The 24,769-nt window shown below is 46.2% G+C and overlaps 2 protein-coding genes and 1 long non-coding RNA gene across 26 annotated transcripts; 2 read left to right on the top strand and 1 right to left on the bottom strand.

Moving 5' to 3' along the window:
• Positions 1 to 526: 526 nt before the first annotated feature.
• Positions 527 to 8,215, top strand: LOC6494891 (zinc finger protein 189). 17 transcript variants are annotated; one of them, XM_001959446.4, is made up of 12 exons: positions 527 to 807; positions 2,381 to 2,520; positions 2,576 to 2,655; positions 3,148 to 3,444; positions 3,867 to 4,003; positions 4,060 to 4,162; positions 4,243 to 4,567; positions 4,630 to 4,794; positions 4,858 to 5,005; positions 5,078 to 5,217; positions 5,280 to 5,880; positions 7,198 to 8,215. In XM_001959446.4, the coding sequence occupies exons 1-12, from the start codon at positions 682 to 684 to the stop codon at positions 7,330 to 7,332; spliced, it is 2,397 nt and encodes a 798-aa protein (XP_001959482.1). In that variant the 5' UTR covers positions 527 to 681; the 3' UTR covers positions 7,333 to 8,215. The 17 variants fall into 17 exon arrangements, with proteins under 17 accessions (XP_001959482.1, XP_014763059.1, XP_014763058.1 ...); XM_014907573.3 differs by having other exon boundaries at positions 4,060 to 4,165; positions 5,075 to 5,217; XM_014907572.3 differs by having other exon boundaries at positions 3,843 to 4,003.
• Positions 8,216 to 9,884: 1,669 nt separating this feature from the next.
• LOC123257201 lies at positions 9,885 to 10,935 on the bottom strand. The gene is made up of 2 exons (XR_006507206.1): positions 10,646 to 10,935; positions 9,885 to 10,585 (listed from the first exon to the last, which is right to left on the bottom strand). It is a non-coding gene; the product is annotated as an uncharacterized LOC123257201 (long non-coding RNA).
• Positions 10,936 to 11,046: 111 nt separating this feature from the next.
• On the top strand, positions 11,047 to 24,749 carry LOC6494892. Of its 8 annotated transcripts, none has more exons than XM_032451360.2 (7): positions 11,047 to 13,310; positions 13,451 to 13,717; positions 13,986 to 14,053; positions 14,116 to 14,177; positions 14,235 to 17,373; positions 18,940 to 19,113; positions 21,028 to 24,749. In XM_032451360.2, the coding sequence occupies exons 1-7, from the start codon at positions 11,709 to 11,711 to the stop codon at positions 24,575 to 24,577; spliced, it is 8,862 nt and encodes a 2,953-aa protein (XP_032307251.1). In that variant the 5' UTR covers positions 11,047 to 11,708; the 3' UTR covers positions 24,578 to 24,749. The 8 variants fall into 8 exon arrangements, with proteins under 8 accessions (XP_032307251.1, XP_032307250.1, XP_032307248.1 ...); XM_032451357.2 differs by having other exon boundaries at positions 11,050 to 13,310; positions 14,235 to 16,457; positions 16,632 to 17,373; positions 18,940 to 24,749; XM_032451358.2 differs by having other exon boundaries at positions 11,050 to 13,310; positions 18,940 to 20,331.
• The last annotated feature ends 20 nt before the right edge of the window (positions 24,750 to 24,769 follow it).

The raw sequence follows: 24,769 nt of genomic DNA, 5'->3' as shown, positions 1-24,769 counted from the left end.
TTGGAAAAAAGAGTGTTTTGTTTATAAATTTAATTGCAAAACTGCACATAGACGCGTCACACACGCATCGCGCACACACACACCCCAATCGAGTGTGTGTTATCAATGGATAAGGCAGCACGCCAAACGCCAGGCCAAAAACTGAATTTTTCTCACTAGCGACGGAAAAAAATGGCGCCCGCAGCCAGAGCAAAACTTGACTTTCTTTTCGGTGTATAGTTCGGTCGTCTCGCCAAGTCTCGTCGTTGCCGCAGCAGTGCGCGATCCCCCCCAGAAAAGTGTATTTAGAACATCGCAGTGGCATCATCGAACCAACAAAAATTTTAAAACTGAAAACAGAAAAAGCGAGAAAAAAAAAAGAAAATAAATTGTTGTGCATTGTTGCCTCGTATACAGGCGCAAATTACGATTACCATTACCAATATTCCCACTTACTACTACTAGAGGAGGCTAGTATTTTGTACGTGCTTTTGAATACATACATACACACCTACATAATACACTACAAGCAAGCGAGAAGTGCAATTACATTTGCGTTTGGAAATTTTGCGCTTTTTTCTCTTCCGCCCGCCCGCCTCCTATCCATCCCCCCTTTTCTCTTTCTCTCTCCCTTCCTCCCTCCTCTGTCTCTCTCTCTCTCTCTCTGTCTCTCTCTTCCCTGCACTGCACTACTAAAATAAAATGTGCGCCGCCCAAAATCCGCCGCCCTTTGGCTATACCTGGGGCTTCGCTGACAACGGCAGCCGCACCGCCGAATCGGTACTGGAGATATCGCCGAACATCAATTACACCGTCAGCGGGGAGTCGGTAAGTTTTGAGTTTAAGAACCAGCATATTAGAGACTATTTATCGACTGTAGCAAGTGCAAGCTGCTGGCCAAGATTCCGGGCCTACAGTTGCTACTGTGGTGTGTGTGTGTGTGTGTTGCTGTTGCTTTCCCACACCGAAAGGTGTTGTGCCACATACACACGCCATCGAACAGCAACAGTAGAGGTCATGACAATAGGACTCTAAAATCTAAGTATTTTTATCTACTATAGAAAATGATTAGCTATTTTTAATTTGTTTTTAATAGAAATAAAATTGAATCACATTTTTTTTATTATAATTCCTATACACTTTGAATTTGACCGCGACTGTAAATACATACAGACATAGCTACTCGCTCGCTCACCAACACTCGCTGGTTTTTCGAACCCCACTGTGTATGTATACGGCCCGAGAGGTATTCACGTACGGTATACGTGGATAAAGAAGAACGAATATATGCACGTACATACATACATACATATATACATACGCTACAGCTACACTTTATGTAACTGCGTTGTCATGCGAATATGCGAATGGAGTGGTGGCGAGTGTGTTAGAATTCTTTTACCATACATCCATACGGATTTTTTTCGTTTCCATTTCATTCGTAAACATTCATAATTTGGTATTTGTAAGCGGAATGCGTGTATATCTGTATGCGGCAGAGAAATGCCGAAATAAACACACGCACCTGAGAAAGTAAATAAAAATGAAATGCATCTTCCCCTTTTGCCACCCACTTCCGCCCACGTAATTAGCCTGGAAGGTCATGAATTTCTTAGCAGTCTGGTTGGCAGCTGGGCAGCAGAGGCTATCGAAGCTAATCGATAATCTAGTGATTATATATATACATATACATATATATATATCGCTAACCCAGTTCATGTTCTATTAATAGGTTTTTCCTGCAATTTGCTTGTTTTGTTGCTTATTTTTTTTTATGGAAAGCAACAATTTTTGTTGTGCAATGAAGCCAGTCTTGGGCTGACGGCGACAACCCTTTTTTTTTTTTTTGTGCGCGCACTTACACAGACACGAGGTTGAGGGAATTCGCCGCACTTGCGCGGCCTTCAATTCGCCGCGAGGTGCGTGCGTGTGTGTATGTATACGACGCACGCATACACATCCGACAATGATGTGGTGTGCTGTAATGGTGTGAGTTGCGTGCGTGTGTTTTGATTACTTTTGCGTTCCGTTTTGGCGCCCAGCACACACACACACACACACACATATACACACCTGCTTGTAGTCCAATTGCACACAACAAAGTAAGAAAAAGGCGCGCATTTTGCCAGCCACCCCTCTCGCACACTACTCTCTCCTCTCCGCTCTCTCTCACTCTGTCACTCTCTTATTTGCAATGTTTATCACCTGTTGCCGCACCACTGGCTGCGCAGGTGTAACAAGCGAGTGGTTATCACAATCAGAGCAGAGCAGAGCAGCATCAGAGCAGAGGAGCAGCAGCGACCAAAACAAAACAAACTAGCAGTTTCCACTTGACTAGGCAGCGACTGTACTATCTTAAAGTAATTAAAAACCTAATCACTAATCCCTTTCTCTCTTCCAGATGCCCTACTTGCTGGCCACGGACGGATCGCTGGCCGTTCAAAAGGATGTCAAAGGCGCCCTGGCAGCAGCCGGCAACAAGAATGTCGTCCGTCGGATGTTCGTTGTAAACGATCCCTCATTTCCGCCAGGAACTCAAAGGTAATCTTCAGTTTCTTGTTCTATAGAATCCTTTATCTAATCGTGTATCCTTTAGAGTTATCACCACTGGAGGTGCCTCGACGGTGGTCAAGAAGCAGGACGCCAATCAGCAGGTCCTCAGCCTGGACAAGAACTGTAAGTGGCATCGATTCAGATCGGAAATCGAAAATCGTGTTGCACGCGTGTTTGTTTCTATATCTTGTGGATTATCCATATATAGTTTGGGTTTTTTTCGTTAATCGATTGTTTTTCTCTTTCTACTCCTGTTTATTTTATTTTATTTATTTGTGTTTTTCTATTTTTTTTTTATATTTTATATTTATATCTCGCTCGATCTCGCTCGCCCTTGAAATCAATGAAAAAAATTGAAAACCGAAACCCCAAAAAATTCCGCGAATCCCTCAAAAACCACATCACCTCAAAAAAAAAACCCTCCTCACTGTGCTCGTGTGTTATTCGTACTGCTGTTGCACCAAAAAAAAAAAAATCAATCATTTAACTTGCACCGCCACATCACATCACATCACTGCACCACCAACACAACACAACACCTCATCCCACCAAAACCAACCACTGGCGGGCGGCGGGCGCGGGCTGATCGACAACAAAAATGGAACCACAAATTAGATCTTCTGGTGGATCAGGCCACGGCAGCAGCAGCTGCAGCCGCGGCGGCTGGGGATCCGACAGCCCATCACCAGTTAACCAATGGAAGCATCGTCGATGCCAAAACCGGGCAGACAGTGTTGACCGCCGGATCGGCGGCCAAGTCACATTTTAGCTCGATCGGAGCCTTGCATCTCACGCAGGAGGAGTGCAACGAGATCCTGATCAAGCGCGCTATCGCCGCTGGCCACCATCAGACGCACACGATCACAACTGCCGACGGAGCGCATCATCATGCCGCGTCTGGCGGGACACCAAGTAAGCATCTCAAATCTGTGTTTGTTACTCCCTACCTCCCTTCCCAATCCTGTCTCCAGTCCACCTATCCTGTTGTCCCAGCACTCACTTCCCCAAAAAAAAAAAAAAAAGAAATCTGAAATGAAGTAACTCCACTGAACACTATCCGGCATATATATATTGGCACTTAACTCGGTTCCGGTTGCTTCCGGTTGCAGCTATAGTCTTAGATAGTTTCGTTGGCCTAACTTTGTTTTAATTTTAATTTAAATCCAGTTTGAGTTTTATTGTATATTTGATTTTATTCCTTTTGTTTCTTTTTTTCTTCTTTATTTTTTCCCCCAAATTTGTTTTTTTTTGTATCTTCGTTTGAATTCCATTTGGTTTTTGTTCCGTTGGCGGTGCAACCACTCTCTTAGGTGACATACTTCCTGGTATTTCAGTTCAAGTACAGAAAGTGATCCAGGGACTCGAGGAGAACGAGGACTCGCAGGGCGACGCACCCAACTTGAAGTTGGAGCCAGGCACATTAGAGTTGTCCCCCAAGACCGAAATACAGGAATCAATGCATTTCAGCGAAGTAAGTTCTTAAAATTAAATACTTAAATAATTTATTAATTATATTATCTTTTATAGACGGACGCCACTATTAAGAAGGAACGCCCGTACAGTTGCGACGAGTGCGGCAAGTCCTTTCTGCTCAAGCATCACTTGACGACCCACGCACGCGTACACACAGGTGGTTGTTACTGTTCCTGCCATATTAGTCTTCCTGACAGAGCGGGTCTAATCCAATTTATTCCATTTTGTGAATCACAGGTGAACGCCCCCATATCTGCACCCATTGCGGCAAGAGCTTCGCGCACAAGCACTGCCTTAACACACATCTGTTGCTGCACTCGACGGAGCGGCCGTATCAGTGCCAGGAGTGCAAGAAGAGCTTCACCCTCAAGCACCACTTGCTGACGCATTCGCGCGTCCACAGTCGCGAGCGTCCGTTCGTCTGCCAGGAGTGCGGACGTGCCTTTCCCCTCAAACGACACCTGGTAACGCACAGCAAGTTCCACGCCGGTGAACGACCGTATGTGTGCGAGGAATGCGGTGAGAGTTTTGCCCAGGAGAATCACCTGATTATGCACTCGCGGTAAGTTATTTGGAGATTTCTGAAATAAAAGGAGATTTATTTTAAACTCTTCTGACTCTTAGCTTTCATGGTTCCTTGAATCCATTCGTTTGCGCCGAGTGCGGAGCCTCGTTTCCGCGCAAGTTCCAGCTGGTTAATCACGGACGGATCCACGGCAAGATTCCCCACTCGTGCACAGTGTGCGGCAAGGAATTTCTGCAAAAGCGAACGCTAGTTTCCCACATGAGGTAATCAGTTGAAGGGATACCCTCATTCTCCAAATACTAATCCTAGTCTTGACTTCCTCTTAGGCGCGTACACACTGGAGAGCAGGCACATCCCTGCGTCAGCTGCGGCGAGGGCTTCCTCACCAAGGCCGAACTGCACCAGCACGTGAGGACGGCGCACAACGGCGTGAATCCCAATACGAGCAGTGCCACCATTATCGCCAATCAACAGGTATTTTGAATAAGACTTCCTTCTGTTTCATGGGACAGATATTTACAAACTTTTTCTTAATCTTTCAAGCAGCTGCAACAGCCCCACCACCATCCTGGCCAGCCGACGCATCCGCAGACCATAACAGTGGTCAGCAATCCGGCCAATTCCACGCTCCTGACGGTCTCCACCACGGATGCCAATGGCGTGTCACGTCCGCAGTTTGTTTGCCGGTAAGTTTTGATTATTTTTTTTAGTGAAATAATAACTAATGACTTGTGGTTTTTGTTTATAGGGAATGTAGCAGCGCCTTTAACAGCCGGGAAGCATTGGCCCTGCACTTGCGCCTTCACACCGGCGATAAGAGTTTGATGACCGATCTGTGCGCCCTGACGGCCGCGCTGCCTGGCCACTTTTTGAGCACGGCCAGCCTGAATCCCGGCACAGTGGTCACGGCCAATCCGAATCTGGTGGGCCAGAGCCCAGTGCCCGTACAGATAATATCATCCACCGGGCAGGTGATGTCACAGACCACGCTGGTGCAGGCCGCCAACTCGACCCATCCGCAAGCGGTGGTCACCGCAGTGCCCACTATGCCGGTGCACGGCCAACACCAGCATCTGCAGCACGTTCAGCAGCAGCAGCAACAGCAACAGCAGCAGCACGTTGTGTCGGTGGCGCCGGCCAACAAACCGAAGTCGCACTTCTGCGCCAGTTGCGGCAAGGGATTCGCCGCCAAGCACGGACTCATGCAGCACAATCGCCGGCATCCGAACGGCGGTTGCACCGTTCGTACCCATGTGTGCGAGTGCGGCAAGGCCTTCTTCCAGAAGAACCACCTGATGCTGCATCAGCGCCAGCACTTGGAGACGAAGCCAGCCATATCGCAGCAACAGGTATGCTAGACTCCAGAACCTGGTCATACATGATCCAGTCCCAGTCCAGTGCCTCTCCGATAACCCAGATATCCTGATATCCCGATCGCTCCGTTCCGCTCTTAAAAAACAAACAAAAAACAAATGCTTCTTAAACACAGCCTAGTTAGCGTTAAGTCTTAATTCTAGTTGGGAGTAAGTTGGGCCGCCCTAACCACCTAATTGTAAAATAAAAAATACAAATTCTAAGCACCTAAGCAATGTTATCGATTCAACAATAAATGATTTTTATTGGCATTATCTTATCGGTCGAGATTTAAGCCTAATATTAAGTTAAATGTCTTCCTCTCCTGTCCCCTGCCCTGTCTGCCACTTGTTTCTGTCCTGTCCCCCCATCCTACTCTATATATATATACATATTTTTATGTCACTGAACCAATGAAATCGAAATCTAAAACATAATCGCATTACCTTTTCCAATACTTTGCAGCTTGTTGTACCAACTACTTCTTACTAAGAAAAAAAAAAAAGATTAAAAAATAATACAGAATGATAAAAACCAGAAAAAAGAACATAAAAAAGCTAATCAAAGATAAAAAAAGAACTCGAGCGATATCCATTCGCACAAGCAGCAGCACACGCCTTCACGTTCATGCCTCATCTCCGGGTCCAACTCTCTGGGATCTCCGGGTCCAACTCTATCCGATCTGATCGGATGGACTTGGACTTGGACTTGGAAACGTTTTGATCCGATGGGGTGGTGGGCGGTGGTGCGCTGGTGCGCTGGTGTGTCTATGTTTCCCCCAACTCCTGACGACAAGAAATAAATAAATACCTTCTCACCAGACAAAGAACATATATGTGTATAATAAATTAAAAAAAAAAAAGAAAAGAAATCCATAACTCTGCAATGAATATAAATCGTAAATCCGTATCGTATCCAATCGAATTCCATTCAAAGGCTTCAGTTTAAGCGTTTAGGTGTGTATGAAATATCCAAATTATCGCTAATTGTCTCTTAAATGTCTATTTGATATCCGTGATTATGTAATGTAATGTATGTCTTTTGTTGTTTATGCTGCTGTTGTTGTTGTCGTATTGTTGCCTAATTAATTAGACTCTGCCTGTGACTGTCCTGTCTGCCTCCATCCTGTATCCTCCTCCTCCCTATTTCATTTTAATTGTTTTGTACGCTTCCTTTTCATCCTGAAAACATGCTTGCCTTGCCGCCTGATCGTATTATTTTAGTTTAGTTTTTAAATAGTTTCTGTTACTCCGCGAGGCATGTCGCATTGAGTTGAAATACATAATTTTTGACTTGACCACCCACCATTTCAGGAACAACAGGCGGATGCCAGCGGCCAGCAGCCGGTTCAAGTACAGATCTTGTCCGATGGCCAGATACACGGCAAGGTCATCAAGTACGAGGTATGCCGCAACGCCCTACCGGAGGACCAGCAGCAGGCGGAGTAACCCCCGATAAAAAAAATGTAAATATATGGCAGTTACAGATCGTACATATGTACACACCAGCGCACTCTCGAAGGACACACAGAACACTAACAGAAGGAGAAGTGGATCCTTGGATCCTTGGAGTGGGAGGCGATTCCCTTAGGTGTAATATTTTTAGTTAGGATTAGGATAGCGTTTAAGTAATTGCATTGTACACATAATAGTTAACTAGCGTTACATACATGCATACACTTACTATGTATACACACAATACATATATATACACATATATATATATATATATGATCCGTATATAAGATCATATACGGACCTAGACTTAAACGATTATCTGTTAATTTTTGCGATGCGTTGGTCGCATCTAAAACAACAACCTGTATGAGTTGCAAGTTTTAAAGTGTTACGTTCGATTGGTTTTACGCATTACACGACTTTTAATACCCTAACATACCTATACACGAAACATATACATATATATAAATATGTATGACTAGATGAGAGATATATATATTTATGTATATTCCCCGGGTGTAAACTGTATACATATTAACACAAGAAACAAGAAACAGATTATACATAGACGAGTACGAGTACGGATAGTTCTAGAAGACTAGTGTCTAGCAAGCGTTGCACTTTGAAATATACGTAACCAGTAGCTCCACTCCATGTGGAAGTGGGTGGGTGGTGTGTGGGCATGCCACATTTTGTTTGTACATATAGAAATCGGTGTTAGCTGCAGCAGCCAACGCCAGCCAAGAGAGAAGAACTGGTCCGATCGGAGTGGAGTGGAGTGGAGTGGAGTAGGTGCCTGGCACAATAACTAGCTAACAGAGATACCCCAACCAGAAGAATTAGACTATAGACAGTCTGTAGAAAAACTGAAAAATACCATTTTTTTGACCAGAAGTAGCAACAGAGCAGCTACAAGAAACAGACATACTTATACCAGATACCACATACCAGATACCCCAACCGACATCATCCAAAATGCACGCTTGGCGACGAATATCACACTGTAAAAAATAACAATTAAGTCATAGGAATGCGTTAAAACCAGACAGAAAATAATTGGTAATTATTATAATCGGATAAATAAAACAAAAAAAAACAATAAATATTGAACCTACACTAAGCATATATTTTAATATGTAAGCCTTAAAGAAATACAAAATGGAAAAATATGAATTATAATAAACCACAGAAGCGTGTAATTGCAATAATTGCTAAATTGTGCCGTATCTCAATAACTTTTCAAGGAATTTTTTAGCACGGTTTCAATAGAAGGGGTTTCTTATCGTAACTTCCGCGTTAAATAATGTTTCAGTTTAGTGATAAGTATTTTATTGTGGATCATATTTGAGGTTGAAACTTTGAAACTATCATATTTCTCACTGTGTACAGCCCAACAAGGGACTTTCATTTGACAAAATAATGAATGAATAACTTATTTATAGATCCGCTGATCAAACAAACAAACGCAAATATTTTGCCACATTGATTGTGACTCAACTGTATTGCAATTTTTTAGCCGCAATTCCTCCGACTTCTGACACTTAAGGTGCGAGAGTGGGAAATTATTTGGAACTTAGTACAAAAGATACAAAGTTTTTTATGCAAATTCCGGAGAATGCCAAGGCAGGGCGGACTAGATAAGATAGAAACAAAATGTTTTTTAATTGTTTTGACAAAGCAGAGATATTAGCCTTGCTTTTTAGAGCTTTTTCAGGTGTCTCATATGGAACTAGAGACTAGATACGATGGGTTTATAGTACCACTACCGGATAGGCCCAGGCACGTCGGTCATGTAAGCCCAACTGCCCGTCTGTCATTACAATTCATTGACCAGCTCGACGTTTAATTGTTTTTAATATTTTTCAGCTACAGACTACTCGGAAAGAGTGTATAATATATGCGGCCAAGCTACGTGACTGGGCCTCCATGCCCATATGGGCATCTGACGAGCGCCTGTTGACTCAGTTGGCCATTTTGGCCAACTTTTGGTAAGAGAATGTCGTCGTCGTCGGTTCAAGCCTGCCCTAAAAGTGCATTGTGCAATGGATGGGGTGGAACTCTACAAAAAACATCAGCTTTTTTATTCAGAGATCTCGGCCAGCTTTTCGGCCAGCTGCCAAATAAGGGCTGACATGGTCGCGTTACCTTGATGTGGCTATGCATATCGGTTTATTGTTCGGTTAAATTAAAATTAATTGAACTTGAGGCTGTGCCGAAAACTTGCGCATAAATTTTGAGAACGCCTCTGTCGCCGACGCGCCATCCCAGAATTCAATTTCAATTCCAAGGAAACGAGAGCTGAGATGTCATCATCTCACTACTGTTTGATGTGAGATCTTGCTATGGAATGGACCCGAACTGGAACCCCCATGCCTCTGGCAGTGGGATAATTACCCAGCAGTCATTGCACTGCCATCGGCCCAGTTCCAAATTGCCATTTGATCTGAATTGCAACATGTTCCAGATCCCAATTGCAGTTCATACATATGTCTACTCCCATGTAGGTATTCCCATTTCTGGGCTTGATTATGTGTGTGCTGTTGTGAATTGCTAAGCAGGTTCCACTGTGGTCACCGTTTTTATTTTCCACTTTAATTTTGCATTTGTGTCTTACTTCTATTTGTGTGATTTTATTTTTGTGTACCCGGGCCAGCAAACAAGTTTTGATTGCTTTTGGCTTCGCATGAAAATGGGCTTTGGTTTCGGTTGCTTTTTCGTTCGTTACTTATACGCCGCGTATGACGTCAGGTTTGAATTAAGTAAGAATTTCGGTTTGCTTTTCTTGATAGCTTGCTATGTAGCTAGTAGCTTGAAGGTCGAATCAGTGAGACCTCCACCCGGGTTACTCTTTCTTCTACCCCTGAGTGAGTCTGAGTGCAATTGCATAGATCACTTGCTCTATGGCTGGCTGCCACATTTGGTCACATCCACTTGGGGGAACATTTCAATTTTCACCCACCGCAAAGGCCGTTATAAATCAATTGGGCCATTGAGTTCAGTATTATTGCGAATAAATCTTGATCCCAATGGAGCTTACTCAGAGATCCGGCGGTGGAGTCGCCCACGTACCGCTCGGCTAGACGATGTTGCTACAAACATGGCGATCATGTGCTGACTAACCAGTGTCTCAGATGCCATTCAAATTTTAATTGTGCATCCGACACCCATGTTTGGTTAGCCAATTTGAGTTTTGCTTTATGATCGTATTGCCCCGGTTGTTGTCTCTGGGAGTTCGGGTATCTTTCTGTCAAATATTAAACCGAATAACTGCCGGCAACCATCAGACACATGTTTATTTTTTTACCTGGCACTTTCACAAAAGATCTCGGATGCTACATCGATCCATCGATTGGGTTGCGTGTTGTGTTTATTGGCTTATTGAACTCCGGTGCGGTCTGAAGACTTCGTGGCAGCCAAACCTGGACAGCAGACCGGCCTACGCATCCGTCAGATACTCTTTGCTCACGCAAAGATACAAAATACACACAACACATCCAGTTACATACAGGCGCGGCGCCGAAACCTACGCTCTGACGCTCTGGCTTTTCGGTTTATATTTTTTTGCCTTTTGCGAAGGCGAAGGTGTTGTTGTGTCTCGCTTCCACTCCTATGGGTCCAAAGCTCCGACAACCGAAAACCCACAAACGCTCCGATCCGCTGCTGCCGCTTTCGGCCGGCAGCGCACAGATAGTCGGTCGAAAGCGGTTCCAGACGCGATCAGTACGTTTTGGGTTGTGTTTCGCGACGGTTGGTGATCTTAAAAAGTGCTCCGAACACGAACAGTATAGTTATATAGTACAGTGCCTGGCCCGTATAGTTGTCTCTCGCCTCGCCCTCGACCTCCCTCTCCGGTTTTCTGTCTTTTTTGGCATCTAAGCAGTGTATCTGTATCTGTATCTCATACTGCTACCCACCGCCTGCATCCAAGACTCTCTCACCCTCCAATCCCGACGAGCTTTCAGCTCGGCACCGTTGAGTTATTGTTGTTTTTGGTGCTTCAACTTGAACTATGGGTCGCGTGTTCGTGTGCGTTTTATAAATATTGTAGTATATATATTTTAAAAATAAGTATTTCGACATTCCGCGGTGGAAATTATGTGACACATCAGTCCAAAAATCCCAACAACCACGTCCCATTCACACCGCCCAAGTATATATGTATAATATTATATTAGTGAGAAGCAATCGAGTGAGTGCCGAAAATCAACGAACCGAGCAATTATTGTGATTAATAGCAACGAAAAACAACGAAAAACGACCTCAAATCCGCTGCCAAAGGCCATTGAAAAGCCATTATCCATCCAGGTGCATTATTCACGGCTCTCCGTTAGTGATTACCTCATCTGTGTCAGAGCTCAGCTAGCAAAATGGTATCAAAAAGCAATAAAAAGAAACAAGTGTCTCAGCAGCAGCAGCAGCAACAGCAACAGCAACAGCAACAGCAACAGCAACAGCAATCGCAACCAGCAACATCTACCACAACAACATCGTCGTCGGCCTCGGCCACTAAGCTGACAAAACAACTGGGACCCGATGCGTTCGCCACTTTGGCAACCAACCAGAGCTCCACCACCATGGAGCACGAATCGGTATCCTATGGTGAGCCAGTGGCCGGTACATCGACTGACACTATGCCGGCCGCCGGTGTCCGAAGCTATAGCAGCCGGAGCAGGAGCAAGGCTTCCCAGTCCCAGTCTTCGTCCTCCTACGTTGAGCAATCTCAGGTGCAGCACAGTAGCAGCAGCAGCAGCAGCAAGCAGATCTCGAGGGACTATGCCAACGAGAAGATCATTTCATCGATCGATCTGCTCGAAAGCGAAAAGAAAGATCCAGTATTCTCGGTGCCGATCGAGGTGGTGGAGATCACAACACCCACGCTATCCGTCTCCGCCAGCGGGGGCAGTGTCTCGAAAATGTACACGTCCTCGTCGATGTCTTCCAGCCAGAAGCTCCAGCAGCAGTTTGAATCCACAACCAGTTCCAGTCTACGGAGCGCCAACGAAACGCTCATTGCCAGCGAGAGAGCAGCAACCGACACGGCTACCGGTATGACATCATCCGGCCAGAGGAAACAGGTTGGCTTCGATTCAGACACCAAGACAATGACAAACACCACCAGCAGCAGCAGCACCACCACAAACATCAACATCAGCAACCTAAAGAGCAGCACTTCGAGCAGCACCACCAACGGCGGAGTTATTAATTTGAGCGAATCTCAGAGCGTGCCAAAGCTGCCACTGCCAAGCGGTGGAACAGCTGATGGTCCCATCAACGCATCGGTGACGTCGTCGACAGTGGCAGGCGGCGCCTACCCCGAACCGGTTGCCGCGACGTCTGGCGCGACCACAACAAAGGCGACGTCATCGTCCACGCGCCGCAACGATAAACTGGAAGTGGAGGGTCGGACGAGCTTGGACCGACGCACCGATAGTCTCAGCACAGCTGTTGACACAGCTACGTCATCGTCCAAGTCCAGCAAAGAGGTCAGCGAGAGCACAGTCCTGAAGAGCTCGACCAGCAGCAAACAATCAAAGTCCACGTCCAAGAAGGAGGTGTACGACGTGAAGACCAAAACCTGGACGGAGTACAGCGATGGCAGTTCTCAGGGACCGAACAAAAGTCGTCCTGCCTTCGAGCGTTATGTCAGCAAGGACACGGACGGTAGCTGTAAAGTAACTTACAAGAAAAAGATATACGACAGACGCAACAATCGGTGGCGCGTTGTGGATGAGAGGACGGTGGATAGTACCGCTGACCCGGGCTATCCTGAAATAGTGGATGATGTCATTAATACAACAACTACCACCTACACCACCAAGGTGTACGACACGAAGCTTGGCAGGTGGACGGTCGTCGACGAGAAGTCGTTCACTGATACGAAAGCTTTTGTGCCTAATGACATTGCTCGTGAAATTGAGAAAGATAATACCGATGTTGCAAACATAACGACTACCACAGAGGTAACAAAGGTAAGTCATTGATTGTGCGTGCGGTCGTCCGACTGAATAGACCGTTCCCAAAAAAAAAAAACAGACCCAGACACAGGTTTTTATTTTGGGTGTGTGCCTATGGAGAGGTCTTTTTGATATTGAGGAATTTTTTTCCACAGATTTTCGATGCAAGCATCAACGACTGGCGCGTCCTAGACGAAAAGGTTCACACGGATGTTATTGAGAAGATCGTAGAGGCTCCCAAGAAGACCATATACGTGGACGAGTTTGTGGAGATTGAGAAGAACACATCGATTTCGGAAAACAATGAGAACATCACCCTGAACCTTAACGAAACATCGAAACACAAAAATATTACCGAAAATATTTATGATGAAATCGATTATGTGCGGACTGATAAGCAACGCCTAGGCGACTCAAGAACCGTGAGTAGATTAGTTAAGAATATAAACAGGAAAGCTTAACTATTTTTTACATTGAAGACAAATAGTTTAGATACTTAACCTTGGAAGCACAACACTTAGAATTCTTCAAATTCTACGTTATTAAATTCTAGTTGGCACATTTAATACCATAAGTTTCCTTTAAACTTTAATAATATAAAGGATAGTGATTCTTCATCTATAAAGAAGAAAATAAACTATAATTAGCCTCATTAAATATATATTTTATTTTTTAATCCTAATTCTATAGCGTGGAGTCGCAAAGAACAAAGTTTCGACTCACAGCGAAAGATGCATTTGTGAAATTTGCACATGCGGGTATGTTAAATGTCATTTATATTTCATTAGTCCCACAACTAACACAAAGTCTTATATTTTAGACGACATCATTGCTCATCTAGCACAACCAAATCTACGGAAAAAACGATTATTGAAACTGACGGCAAGTGTAATTAAACTTTAAAAAATATTTAAATTGTTATAGTTTTGTATTTTGCAGATACCGTCGACGAAGCATACACGAGGGTACGCACGAATACCTGGTCAAAAAATGAAAACATTCCCAAGCCAAACGAAGACATTCTAGTGGATTATATAGTCATAAAGAAACCAGAAGACAATTTAAAGCCAGAAGGAGAATTTACAGTACCTCAAAAGGAGCCATATAGACCGGGAGAGAAGCGCGAGAAAATTGTACATACAGACAACCTTCGTACTGAGGGAGAAATGACTTTTGTCGAAAAAGAGGAATACCAATACGCTGTCCGTCCTGGATATGTTAAGCCCACGGATAACCTTAAGCCCGAAGGAGAATTCTTTAGTCCCAAAAAGCCTGAATATGTTCCGGGAGAACGGCCATCACAAGTTCGCCATCCAGACAATCTTCGACCAGAGGGCGAGTTTTATTCCCCCGAAAAGCCTGGTTATACGCCAGCCGATCGGCCAATCCAAAAGCGGCCTGTCGACAATCTTAAACCGGAAGGAGACTTCGAAAGTCCCGAAAAACCTACGTACACGCCAGCCGAGAGACCTGTGAAAATCATCCGCAGTGACAACTTGCGTACTGAAGGGGAAATGACATTTGTGGAGCGAGAGGAGTACCAATACGTCACACGACCCGGACAAGTAAAACCAACAGATAACCTAAAGCCCGAAGGAGAATTCTACAGCCCCGAAAAACCGAAATATAAGCCAGGGGAGCGACCAACTCAAGTCAGGCACGAAGACAACCTCCGCCCAGAGGGAGAGTTCTACACTCCAGAAAAGCCAGGATTCAGACCATCTGAAAGACCAACTCAAAAAAGGCCTCAAGACAACTTAAAGCCTGAGGGAGATTTCTACAACCCAGAGAAACCACAATACCAGGCAGGCGAACGACCTTCTCAAGTCAGGCCAGAAGACAATCTTCGACCAGAAGGAGAATTCTACACACCGGACAAGCCCGGCTTCCGACCAGCGGAGAGACCTGTTCAAAAGAAGCCTGAAGATAACCTGAAGCCAGAAGGAGACTTTTACAGTCCAGAGAAACCGAAGTATCGTCCTGGCGAACGGCCTTCTCAAGTACGACCGGAAGACAATCTTCGACCGGAGGGCGAATTCTACACACCTGAGAAACCAGGTTTCCGACCAGCGGAGAGACCCGTCCAAAAGAAGCCTGAAGACAACCTGAAGCCTGAAGGAGACTTTTACAGTCCGGAGAAACCAGGATATAAGCCTGGGGAAAGGCCTTCTCAAGTACGACCAGAAGACAATCTTCGACCCGAGGGTGAATTCTACACACCGGAGAAACCAGGTTTCCGGCCAGCGGAGAGACCTGTTCAAAAGAAGCCTGAAGATAACCTGAAGCCAGAAGGAGACTTTTACAGTCCAGAGAAACCGAAGTATCGTCCTGGCGAACGGCCTTCTCAAGTACGACCGGAAGACAATCTTCGACCGGAGGGCGAATTCTACACACCTGAGAAACCAGGTTTCCGACCAGCGGAGAGACCCGTCCAAAAGAAGCCTGAAGACAACCTGAAGCCTGAAGGAGACTTTTACAGTCCGGAGAAACCAGGATATAAGCCTGGGGAAAGGCCTTCTCAAGTACGACCAGAAGACAATCTTCGACCGGAGGGTGAATTCTACACACCGGAGAAACCCGGTTTCCGACCAGCGGAGAGACCTGTTCAAAAGAAGCCTGAAGATAATCTGAAGCCGGAGGGAGACTTCTACAGTCCAGAGAAACCGAAGTATCGTCCTGGAGAAAGGCCTTCTCAAGTACGTCCAGAAGACAACCTCCGACCTGAAGGAGAATTCTACACACCTGAGAAACCAGGATTCCGACCAGCGGAGAGACCTGTTCAAAAGAAGCCCGAAGATAACTTGAAGCCAGAGGGAGAGTTTGTGAAGCCTGAGAAACAGGTGTACAAGCCAGCGGAGAAGACGGAGAAGATTATTCGCAAGGACAATCTCCGAACAGAAGGAGAAATGACTTTTGTCGAGAGGGAAGAGTATCAGTATGTTGTGCGCCCTGAACAAGTTAAGCCCACTGACAATCTGAAACCCGAAGGAGACTTCTACAGTCCAGAGAAACCGAAGTATCGTCCTGGAGAAAGGCCTTCCCAAGTACGACCAGAAGACAACCTCCGACCTGAAGGAGAATTCTACACACCTGAGAAACCAGGTTTCCGACCAGCGGAGAGACCAGTGCAAAAGAAGCCTGAAGATAACTTGAAGCCGGAGGGAGAGTTTGTGAAGCCTGAGAAACAGGTGTACAAGCCAGCGGAGAAGACGGAGAAGATTATTCGCAAGGACAATCTAAGAACAGAAGGAGAAATGACTTTTGTCGAGAGGGAAGAGTATCAGTATGTTGTGCGCCCTGAACAAGTTAAGCCCACTGACAATCTGAAACCCGAAGGAGACTTCTACAGTCCAGAGAAACCGAAGTATCGTCCTGGAGAAAGGCCTTCTCAAGTACGACCAGAAGACAACCTCCGACCTGAAGGCGAATTCTACACACCTGAGAAACCAGGCTTCCGACCAGCGGAGAGACCTGTTCAAAAGAAGCCTGAAGATAATCTGAAGCCGGAGGGAGACTTCTACAGTCCAGAGAAACCGAAGTATCGTCCTGGAGAAAGGCCTTCTCAAGTACGACCAGAAGACAACCTCCGACCTGAAGGAGAATTCTACACACCTGAGAAACCAGGTTTCCGACCAGCGGAGAGACCAGTGCAGAAGAAGCCTGAAGATAACTTGAAGCCGGAGGGAGAGTTTGTGAAGCCTGAGAAACAGGTGTACAAGCCAGCGGAGAAGACGGAGAAGATTATTCGCAAGGACAATCTAAGAACAGAAGGAGAAATGACTTTTGTCGAGAGGGAAGAGTATCAGTATGTTGTGCGCCCTGAACAAGTTAAGCCCACTGACAATCTGAAACCCGAAGGAGACTTCTACAGTCCAGAGAAACCGAAGTATCGTCCTGGAGAAAGGCCTTCTCAAGTACGACCAGAAGACAACCTCCGACCTGAAGGCGAATTCTACACACCTGAGAAACCAGGCTTCCGACCAGCGGAGAGACCTGTTCAAAAGAAGCCTGAAGATAACTTGAAGCCGGAGGGAGAATTCTATAGTCCAGAGAAACCGAAGTACCGTCCTGGAGAAAGGCCTTCTCAAGTACGTCCAGAAGACAACCTCCGACCCGAAGGAGAATTCTACACACCTGAGAAACCAGGTTTCCGGCCAGCGGAGAGACCTGTTCAAAAGAAGCCTGAAGATAATCTGAAGCCGGAGGGAGACTTCTACAGTCCAGAGAAACCGAAGTATCGTCCTGGAGAAAGGCCTTCTCAAGTACGACCAGAAGACAACCTCCGACCCGAAGGAGAATTCTACACACCTGAGAAACCAGGTTTCCGGCCAGCGGAGAGACCTGTTCAAAAGAAGCCTGAAGATAATCTGAAGCCGGAGGGAGACTTCTACAGTCCAGAGAAACCGAAGTATCGTCCTGGAGAAAGGCCTTCTCAAGTACGACCAGAAGACAACCTCCGACCCGAAGGAGAATTCTACACACCTGAGAAACCAGGTTTCCGGCCAGCGGAGAGACCTGTTCAAAAGAAGCCTGAAGATAATCTGAAGCCGGAGGGAGACTTCTACAGTCCAGAGAAACCGAAGTATCGTCCTGGAGAAAGGCCTTCTCAAGTACGACCAGAAGACAACCTCCGACCTGAAGGAGAATTCTACACACCTGAGAAACCAGGTTTCCGACCAGCGGAGAGACCAGTGCAGAAGAAGCCTGAAGATAACTTGAAGCCGGAGGGAGAGTTTGTGAAGCCTGAGAAACAGGTGTACAAGCCAGCGGAGAAGACGGAGAAGATTATTCGCAAGGACAATCTAAGAACAGAAGGAGAAATGACTTTTGTCGAGAGGGAAGAGTATCAGTATGTTGTGCGCCCTGAACAAGTTAAGCCCACTGACAATCTGAAACCCGAAGGAGACTTCTACAGTCCAGAGAAACCGAAGTATCGTCCTGGAGAAAGGCCTTCTCAAGTACGACCAGAAGACAACCTCCGACCCGAAGGAGAATTCTACACACCTGAGAAACCAGGTTTCCGGCCAGCGGAGAGACCTGTTCAAAAGAAGCCTGAAGATAATCTGAAGCCGGAGGGAGACTTCTACAGTCCAGAGAAACCGAAGTATCGTCCTGGAGAAAGGCCTTCTCAAGTACGTCCAGAAGACAACCTCCGACCCGAAGGAGAATTCTACACACCTGAGAAACCAGGTTTCCGGCCAGCGGAGAGACCTGTTCAAAAGAAGCCTGAAGATAATCTGAAGCCGGAGGGAGACTTCTACAGTCCAGAGAAACCGAAGTATCGTCCTGGAGAAAGGCCTTCTCAAGTACGTCCAGAAGACAACCTCCGACCCGAAGGAGAATTCTACACACCTGAGAAACCAGGTTTCCGGCCAGCGGAGAGACCTGTTCAAAAGAAGCCTGAAGATAACCTGAAGCCAGAAGGAGACTTTTACAGTCCAGAGAAACCGAAGTATCGTCCTGGCGAACGGCCTTCTCAAGTACGACCGGAAGACAATCTTCGACCGGAGGGCGAATTCTACACACCTGAGAAACCAGGTTTCCGACCAGCGGAGAGACCCGTCCAAAAGAAGCCTGAAGACAACCTGAAGCCTGAAGGAGACTTTTACAGTCCGGAGAAACCAGGATATAAGCCTGGGGAAAGGCCTTCTCAAGTACGACCAGAAGACAATCTTCGACCGGAGGGTGAATTCTACACACCGGAGAAACCCGGTTTCCGACCAGCGGAGAGACCTGTTCAAAAGAAGCCTGAAGATAATCTGAAGCCGGAGGGAGACTTCTACAGTCCAGAGAAACCGAAGTATCGTCCTGGAGAAAGGCCTTCTCAAGTACGTCCAGAAGACAACCTCCGACCTGAAGGAGAATTCTACACACCTGAGAAACCAGGATTCCGACCAGCGGAGAGACCTGTTCAAAAGAAGCCTGAAGATAACTTGAAGCCAGAGGGAGAGTTTGTGAAGCCTGAGAAACAGGTGTACAAGCCAGCGGAGAAGACGGAGAAGATTATTCGCAAGGACAATCTCCGAACAGAAGGAGAAATGACTTTTGTCGAGAGGGAAGAGTATCAGTATGTTGTGCGCCCTGAACAAGTTAAGCCCACTGACAATCTGAAACCCGAAGGAGACTTCTACAGTCCAGAGAAACCGAAGTATCGTCCTGGAGAAAGGCCTTCCCAAGTACGACCAGAAGACAACCTCCGACCTGAAGGAGAATTCTACACACCTGAGAAACCAGGTTTCCGACCAGCGGAGAGACCAGTGCAGAAGAAGCCTGAAGATAACTTGAAGCCGGAGGGAGAGTTTGTGAAGCCTGAGAAACAGGTGTACAAGCCAGCGGAGAAGACGGAGAAGATTATTCGCAAGGACAATCTAAGAACAGAAGGAGAAATGACTTTTGTCGAGAGGGAAGAGTATCAGTATGTTGTGCGCCCTGAACAAGTTAAGCCCACTGACAATCTGAAACCCGAAGGAGACTTCTACAGTCCAGAGAAACCGAAGTATCGTCCTGGAGAAAGGCCTTCTCAAGTACGTCCAGAAGACAACCTCCGACCTGAAGGAGAATTCTACACACCTGAGAAACCAGGTTTCCGGCCAGCGGAGAGACCTGTTCAAAAGAAGCCTGAAGATAATCTGAAGCCGGAGGGAGACTTCTACAGTCCAGAGAAACCGAAGTATCGTCCTGGAGAAAGGCCTTCTCAAGTACGACCAGAAGACAACCTCCGACCTGAAGGCGAATTCTACACACCTGAGAAACCGGGCTTCCGACCAGCGGAGAGACCTGTTCAAAAGAAGCCTGAAGATAATCTGAAGCCGGAGGGAGACTTCTACAGTCCAGAGAAACCGAAGTATCGTCCTGGAGAAAGGCCTTCTCAAGTACGTCCAGAAGACAACCTCCGACCCGAAGGAGAATTCTACACACCTGAGAAACCAGGTTTCCGGCCAGCGGAGAGACCTGTTCAAAAGAAGCCTGAAGATAATCTGAAGCCGGAGGGAGACTTCTACAGTCCAGAGAAACCGAAGTACCGTCCTGGAGAAAGGCCTTCTCAAGTACGACCAGAAGACAACCTCCGACCTGAAGGAGAATTCTACACACCTGAGAAACCAGGTTTCCGACCAGCGGAGAGACCAGTGCAGAAGAAGCCTGAAGATAACTTGAAGCCGGAGGGAGAGTTTGTGAAGCCTGAGAAACAGGTGTACAAGCCAGCGGAGAAGACGGAGAAGATTATTCGCAAGGACAATCTAAGAACAGAAGGAGAAATGACTTTTGTCGAGAGGGAAGAGTATCAGTATGTTGTGCGCCCTGAACAAGTTAAGCCCACTGACAATCTGAAACCCGAAGGAGACTTCTACAGTCCAGAGAAACCGAAGTATCGTCCTGGAGAAAGGCCTTCTCAAGTACGTCCAGAAGACAACCTCCGACCTGAAGGAGAATTCTACACACCTGAGAAACCGAGCTTCCGGCCAGCGGAGAGACCTGTTCAAAAGAAGCCTGAAGATAATCTGAAGCCGGAGGGAGACTTCTACAGTCCAGAGAAACCGAAGTATCGTCCTGGAGAAAGGCCTTCTCAAGTACGACCAGAAGACAACCTTCGACCTGAAGGCGAATTCTACACACCTGAGAAACCAGGTTTCCGACCAGCGGAGAGACCTGTTCAAAAGAAGCCTGAAGACAACCTGAAGCCTGAAGGAGACTTTTACAGCCCGGAGAAACCAGGATACAAGCCTGGGGAAAGGCCTTCTCAAGTACGACCAGAAGACAATCTTCGACCGGAAGGAGAATTCTACACACCTGAGAAACCAGGTTTCCGACCAGCGGAGAGACCAGTTCAAAAGAAGCCTGAAGATAACTTGAAGCCGGAGGGAGACTTCTACAGTCCAGAGAAACCGAAGTATCGTCCTGGAGAAAGGCCTTCTCAAGTACGTCCAGAAGACAACCTCCGACCTGAAGGAGAATTCTACACACCTGAGAAACCAGGTTTCCGGCCAGCGGAGAGACCTGTTCAAAAGAAGCCTGAAGATAACTTGAAGCCGGAGGGAGAGTTTGTGAAGCCTGAGAAACAGGTGTACAAGCCAGCGGAGAAGACGGAGAAGATTATTCGCAAGGACAATCTAAGAACAGAAGGAGAAATGACTTTTGTCGAGAGGGAAGAGTATCAGTATGTTGTGCGCCCTGAACAAGTTAAGCCCACTGACAATCTGAAACCCGAAGGAGACTTCTACAGTCCAGAGAAACCGAAGTATCGTCCTGGAGAAAGGCCTTCTCAAGTACGGCCAGAAGACAATCTTCGACCGGAGGGTGAATTCTACACACCTGAGAAACCAGGTTTCCGACCAGCGGAGAGACCTGTCCAAAAGAAGCCTGAAGATAACTTGAAGCCGGAGGGAGACTTCTACAGTCCAGAGAAACCGAAGTACAAGCCTGGCGAAAGGCCTTCTCAAGTACGTCCAGAAGACAACCTCCGACCCGAAGGCGAATTCTACACACCGGAGAAACCAGGTTTCAGACCAGCGGAAAGACCTGTTCAAAAGAAGCCTGAGGATAACTTGAAGCCGGAGGGAGAGTTTGTGAAGCCTGAGAAACAGGTGTATAAGCCCGCGGAAAAGATAGAGAAAATCATCCGAAAGGATAACTTGCGTACCGAAGGCGATATGACATTTGTGGAAAAGAAAGAATATCAGTATGTTGTTAGACCGGAACAAGTTAAGCCTTCGGATAACTTGAGACCAGAGGGAGAGTTCTTCAGTCCGGAAAAGCCGAAGTACAAGCCTGGAGAACGTGTCACAGTTATCAAACAGAAAGACAATCTGAAAGTGGAGGGAGAATTTTTCGTTCGAGAAAAACAGGAATTCTCGCCTGTCGAACGGCCTAAGCAAAAGAAACCCCATGATAACTTAAAGCCGGAGGGTGAGATGGTACTTCCAGAAAAGGTGAAATATAAGCCGGCTGATAAGGTCACCAAAGTTATTCATAAAGATAATCTTCGCACTGAGGGAGAAATGACCTTTACTGAAAAGACGGAATACCAACATGTCGTTAGACCTTCTCCTGTTAAGCCCGAAGATAATCTCAAAACTACTGGCAAATTTTATGTTCCTGAAAAGACGAGCGTTACGAATGGGGAACGTCCCGAACCAGTTAGACCTAAAGACAACCTTAAACCTGAAGGTGTTATGTACACTCCTGATAAACCGAAATATGAACCTGCATCCCGACCAGAACAGAAGAAATACGTCGATAATTTAAAACCGGAGGGTAAGATGCATATTCCGGAAAAAGAAGCTTTCAAGCCGGCGGACAGAGTCAAGACGGTTATAAGAAAGGATAATTTAAAGACCGAAGGTGAAATGACGTTCACTCAAAAGGAGGAATATCATCATGTTAAGCGACCAGATCAAGTTAAGCCCACCGACAATCTTAAGGTCGAAGGTGAATTCTATACACCCAATAAGACTACCTTTAGGCCTGCCGAGCGGCCCGTTCAGAAGAAGCCCAAGGATAACTTGAAACCAGAAGGAGAGTTCTACAAGAGAACTGATCGTAGTGAGACAGATAGTACAACTCTGGAGACAATAAAGAGAGAAACTCCCAAACGTCCGGTTGATAACCTAAAGATGGAGGGCTCCATGACAGTGACCAGGAAGGATGACTATAAGGCTACCACTAACAAATCAACTGTTGAAAGGACGCAGCGCACTCAGAAATATAAGCACAATAGTTCTTCGATTACTTTGGGTAGTGATACTGCAATCCTCAAGACCACCAATCAGATGAATTACGTATCTGGGAAAGATGCCGTTAAGCAAGTCGACTCGAACAGTCAGAATCCTGTGGATGGCTTGATTGTGGTGTCCACGAAAAAGGTAACAACTGTGATCGGAGGGCGTCATAAGAAGGAACCCGAAACCGAATATGTCAAGAGGCCAGCGAAGATCAACGTCATTGAGAATGTGGCGAAAAATACAACAACCACAAACATTGAGAATACCCAAAATATCCACAAAGAAACAACTTCTATGCAAAGAAATCACAATCTTGTCCAGAATTCATCGTTGACAACGGATACATCCAAGATTGCAATCGAGAGTGATCGTGGTCAGGTGACGAACAGAACTGGAGGGGAAACCACCACACGAGTGGTGTCCGGAGGTTCATCATCCAATATTGTAACCGGTGATTCATCCTCGACACGAGTGGTGTCCGGTCGGACTGTAACGCGCAATACCACAGAGGATACTACTTCAAGAATCGTATCCGGAAGAAACGTTTCAAGCAACATAACTGGCAATACCACAGAAGACACTACTTCAAGAATCGTATCCGGAAGAAACGTTTCAAGCAACATAACTGGCAATACCACAGAGGACACTTCTTCAAGAATCGTATCCGGAAGAAACGTCTCAAGCAACATAACTGGCGACTCAACGACGCGTGTAGTTTCTGGAAGAAATGCCTCTAACAATATAATTTCAGACTCTGGAAGTAAGACAACCAATAACAACATCATCTCCGGTGGCGCGACATCCCATACGTCCACTTCGAAGCACTTCCATCACAGAAAGAGCGAGTTCTCCTCCGAAGCGGATGTGTCCAACACAATATTCCATCGCAAGAGCGTGACCAATGATTCGAATACGGCTAATGGTAGCCTGACCTCCAATGGAAAGATGCAGCGCAAGAGTATTCTGAATCTGAACGAGCAACCCTCCAGCAGTGCTACCTATGGCGGCGAAAGGCAAAGCTATAGCAGTATCCACCGGCAGAATCGGGAATCAGATTTGAACAACACCTTCTCCAGCGAGCGCCGCAGCTGCAGTGTCCACAAGGAGAATCGGGAGCATAACGTGAAAAACTCCTCCTCCATGTCTCGAATTATTTCTGGTGGAGGCACTGGCGCCGACTCCCGATCGAATTTGGAACGGACAACAGTGACACGCACCCATGTAACCGGTGGCGGGGGCATCGATTTTCCATCTCAATCTCACACCCATGGCAGCAGCCATGTGACCACACGTCATCGTGGCGGCCAGCATGTGTCCAGCTCCAGTGGCGGCATCGATTTCCCCTCCTACAGTGCCCACAGTCACACCGAACGTGTGGTCACCCGCCGCGGCAATCAGTCCTCAATTAGTTTGGGCAACGACAAGTTTACCGGCTCCAGTATGTACAAGAGCGAATATATAACTGCCCCGACATCGACATGTGCTGTGCATAAGATTAAGCAAGGTGCATTCCAACATACAAGGAGTACTCAAGAACACAAGTTCTTCAAAACCTCAAACTAATCCGAAAATCAGATAAATCCCAACTACGAGTATAAACATATCTTTTGCCTCACTAATATCCATATCCCATAATAATAATAATATAGTGCCTAAGCTTCCATGACAATATATGTGTTTTTATACAATATACAAACCATAAATATTAACAATAAACATAATTTTTTCAAAGCAATATTACATTTGACTTTTTAT

The sequence above is a fragment of the Drosophila ananassae genome, chromosome 3L, assembly GCF_017639315.1.
Source record: "Drosophila ananassae strain 14024-0371.13 chromosome 3L, ASM1763931v2, whole genome shotgun sequence".
Taxonomy (NCBI): Eukaryota; Metazoa; Arthropoda; class Insecta; order Diptera; family Drosophilidae; genus Drosophila; species Drosophila ananassae.
This window is presented reverse-complemented; position numbering and strand designations above follow the sequence as displayed.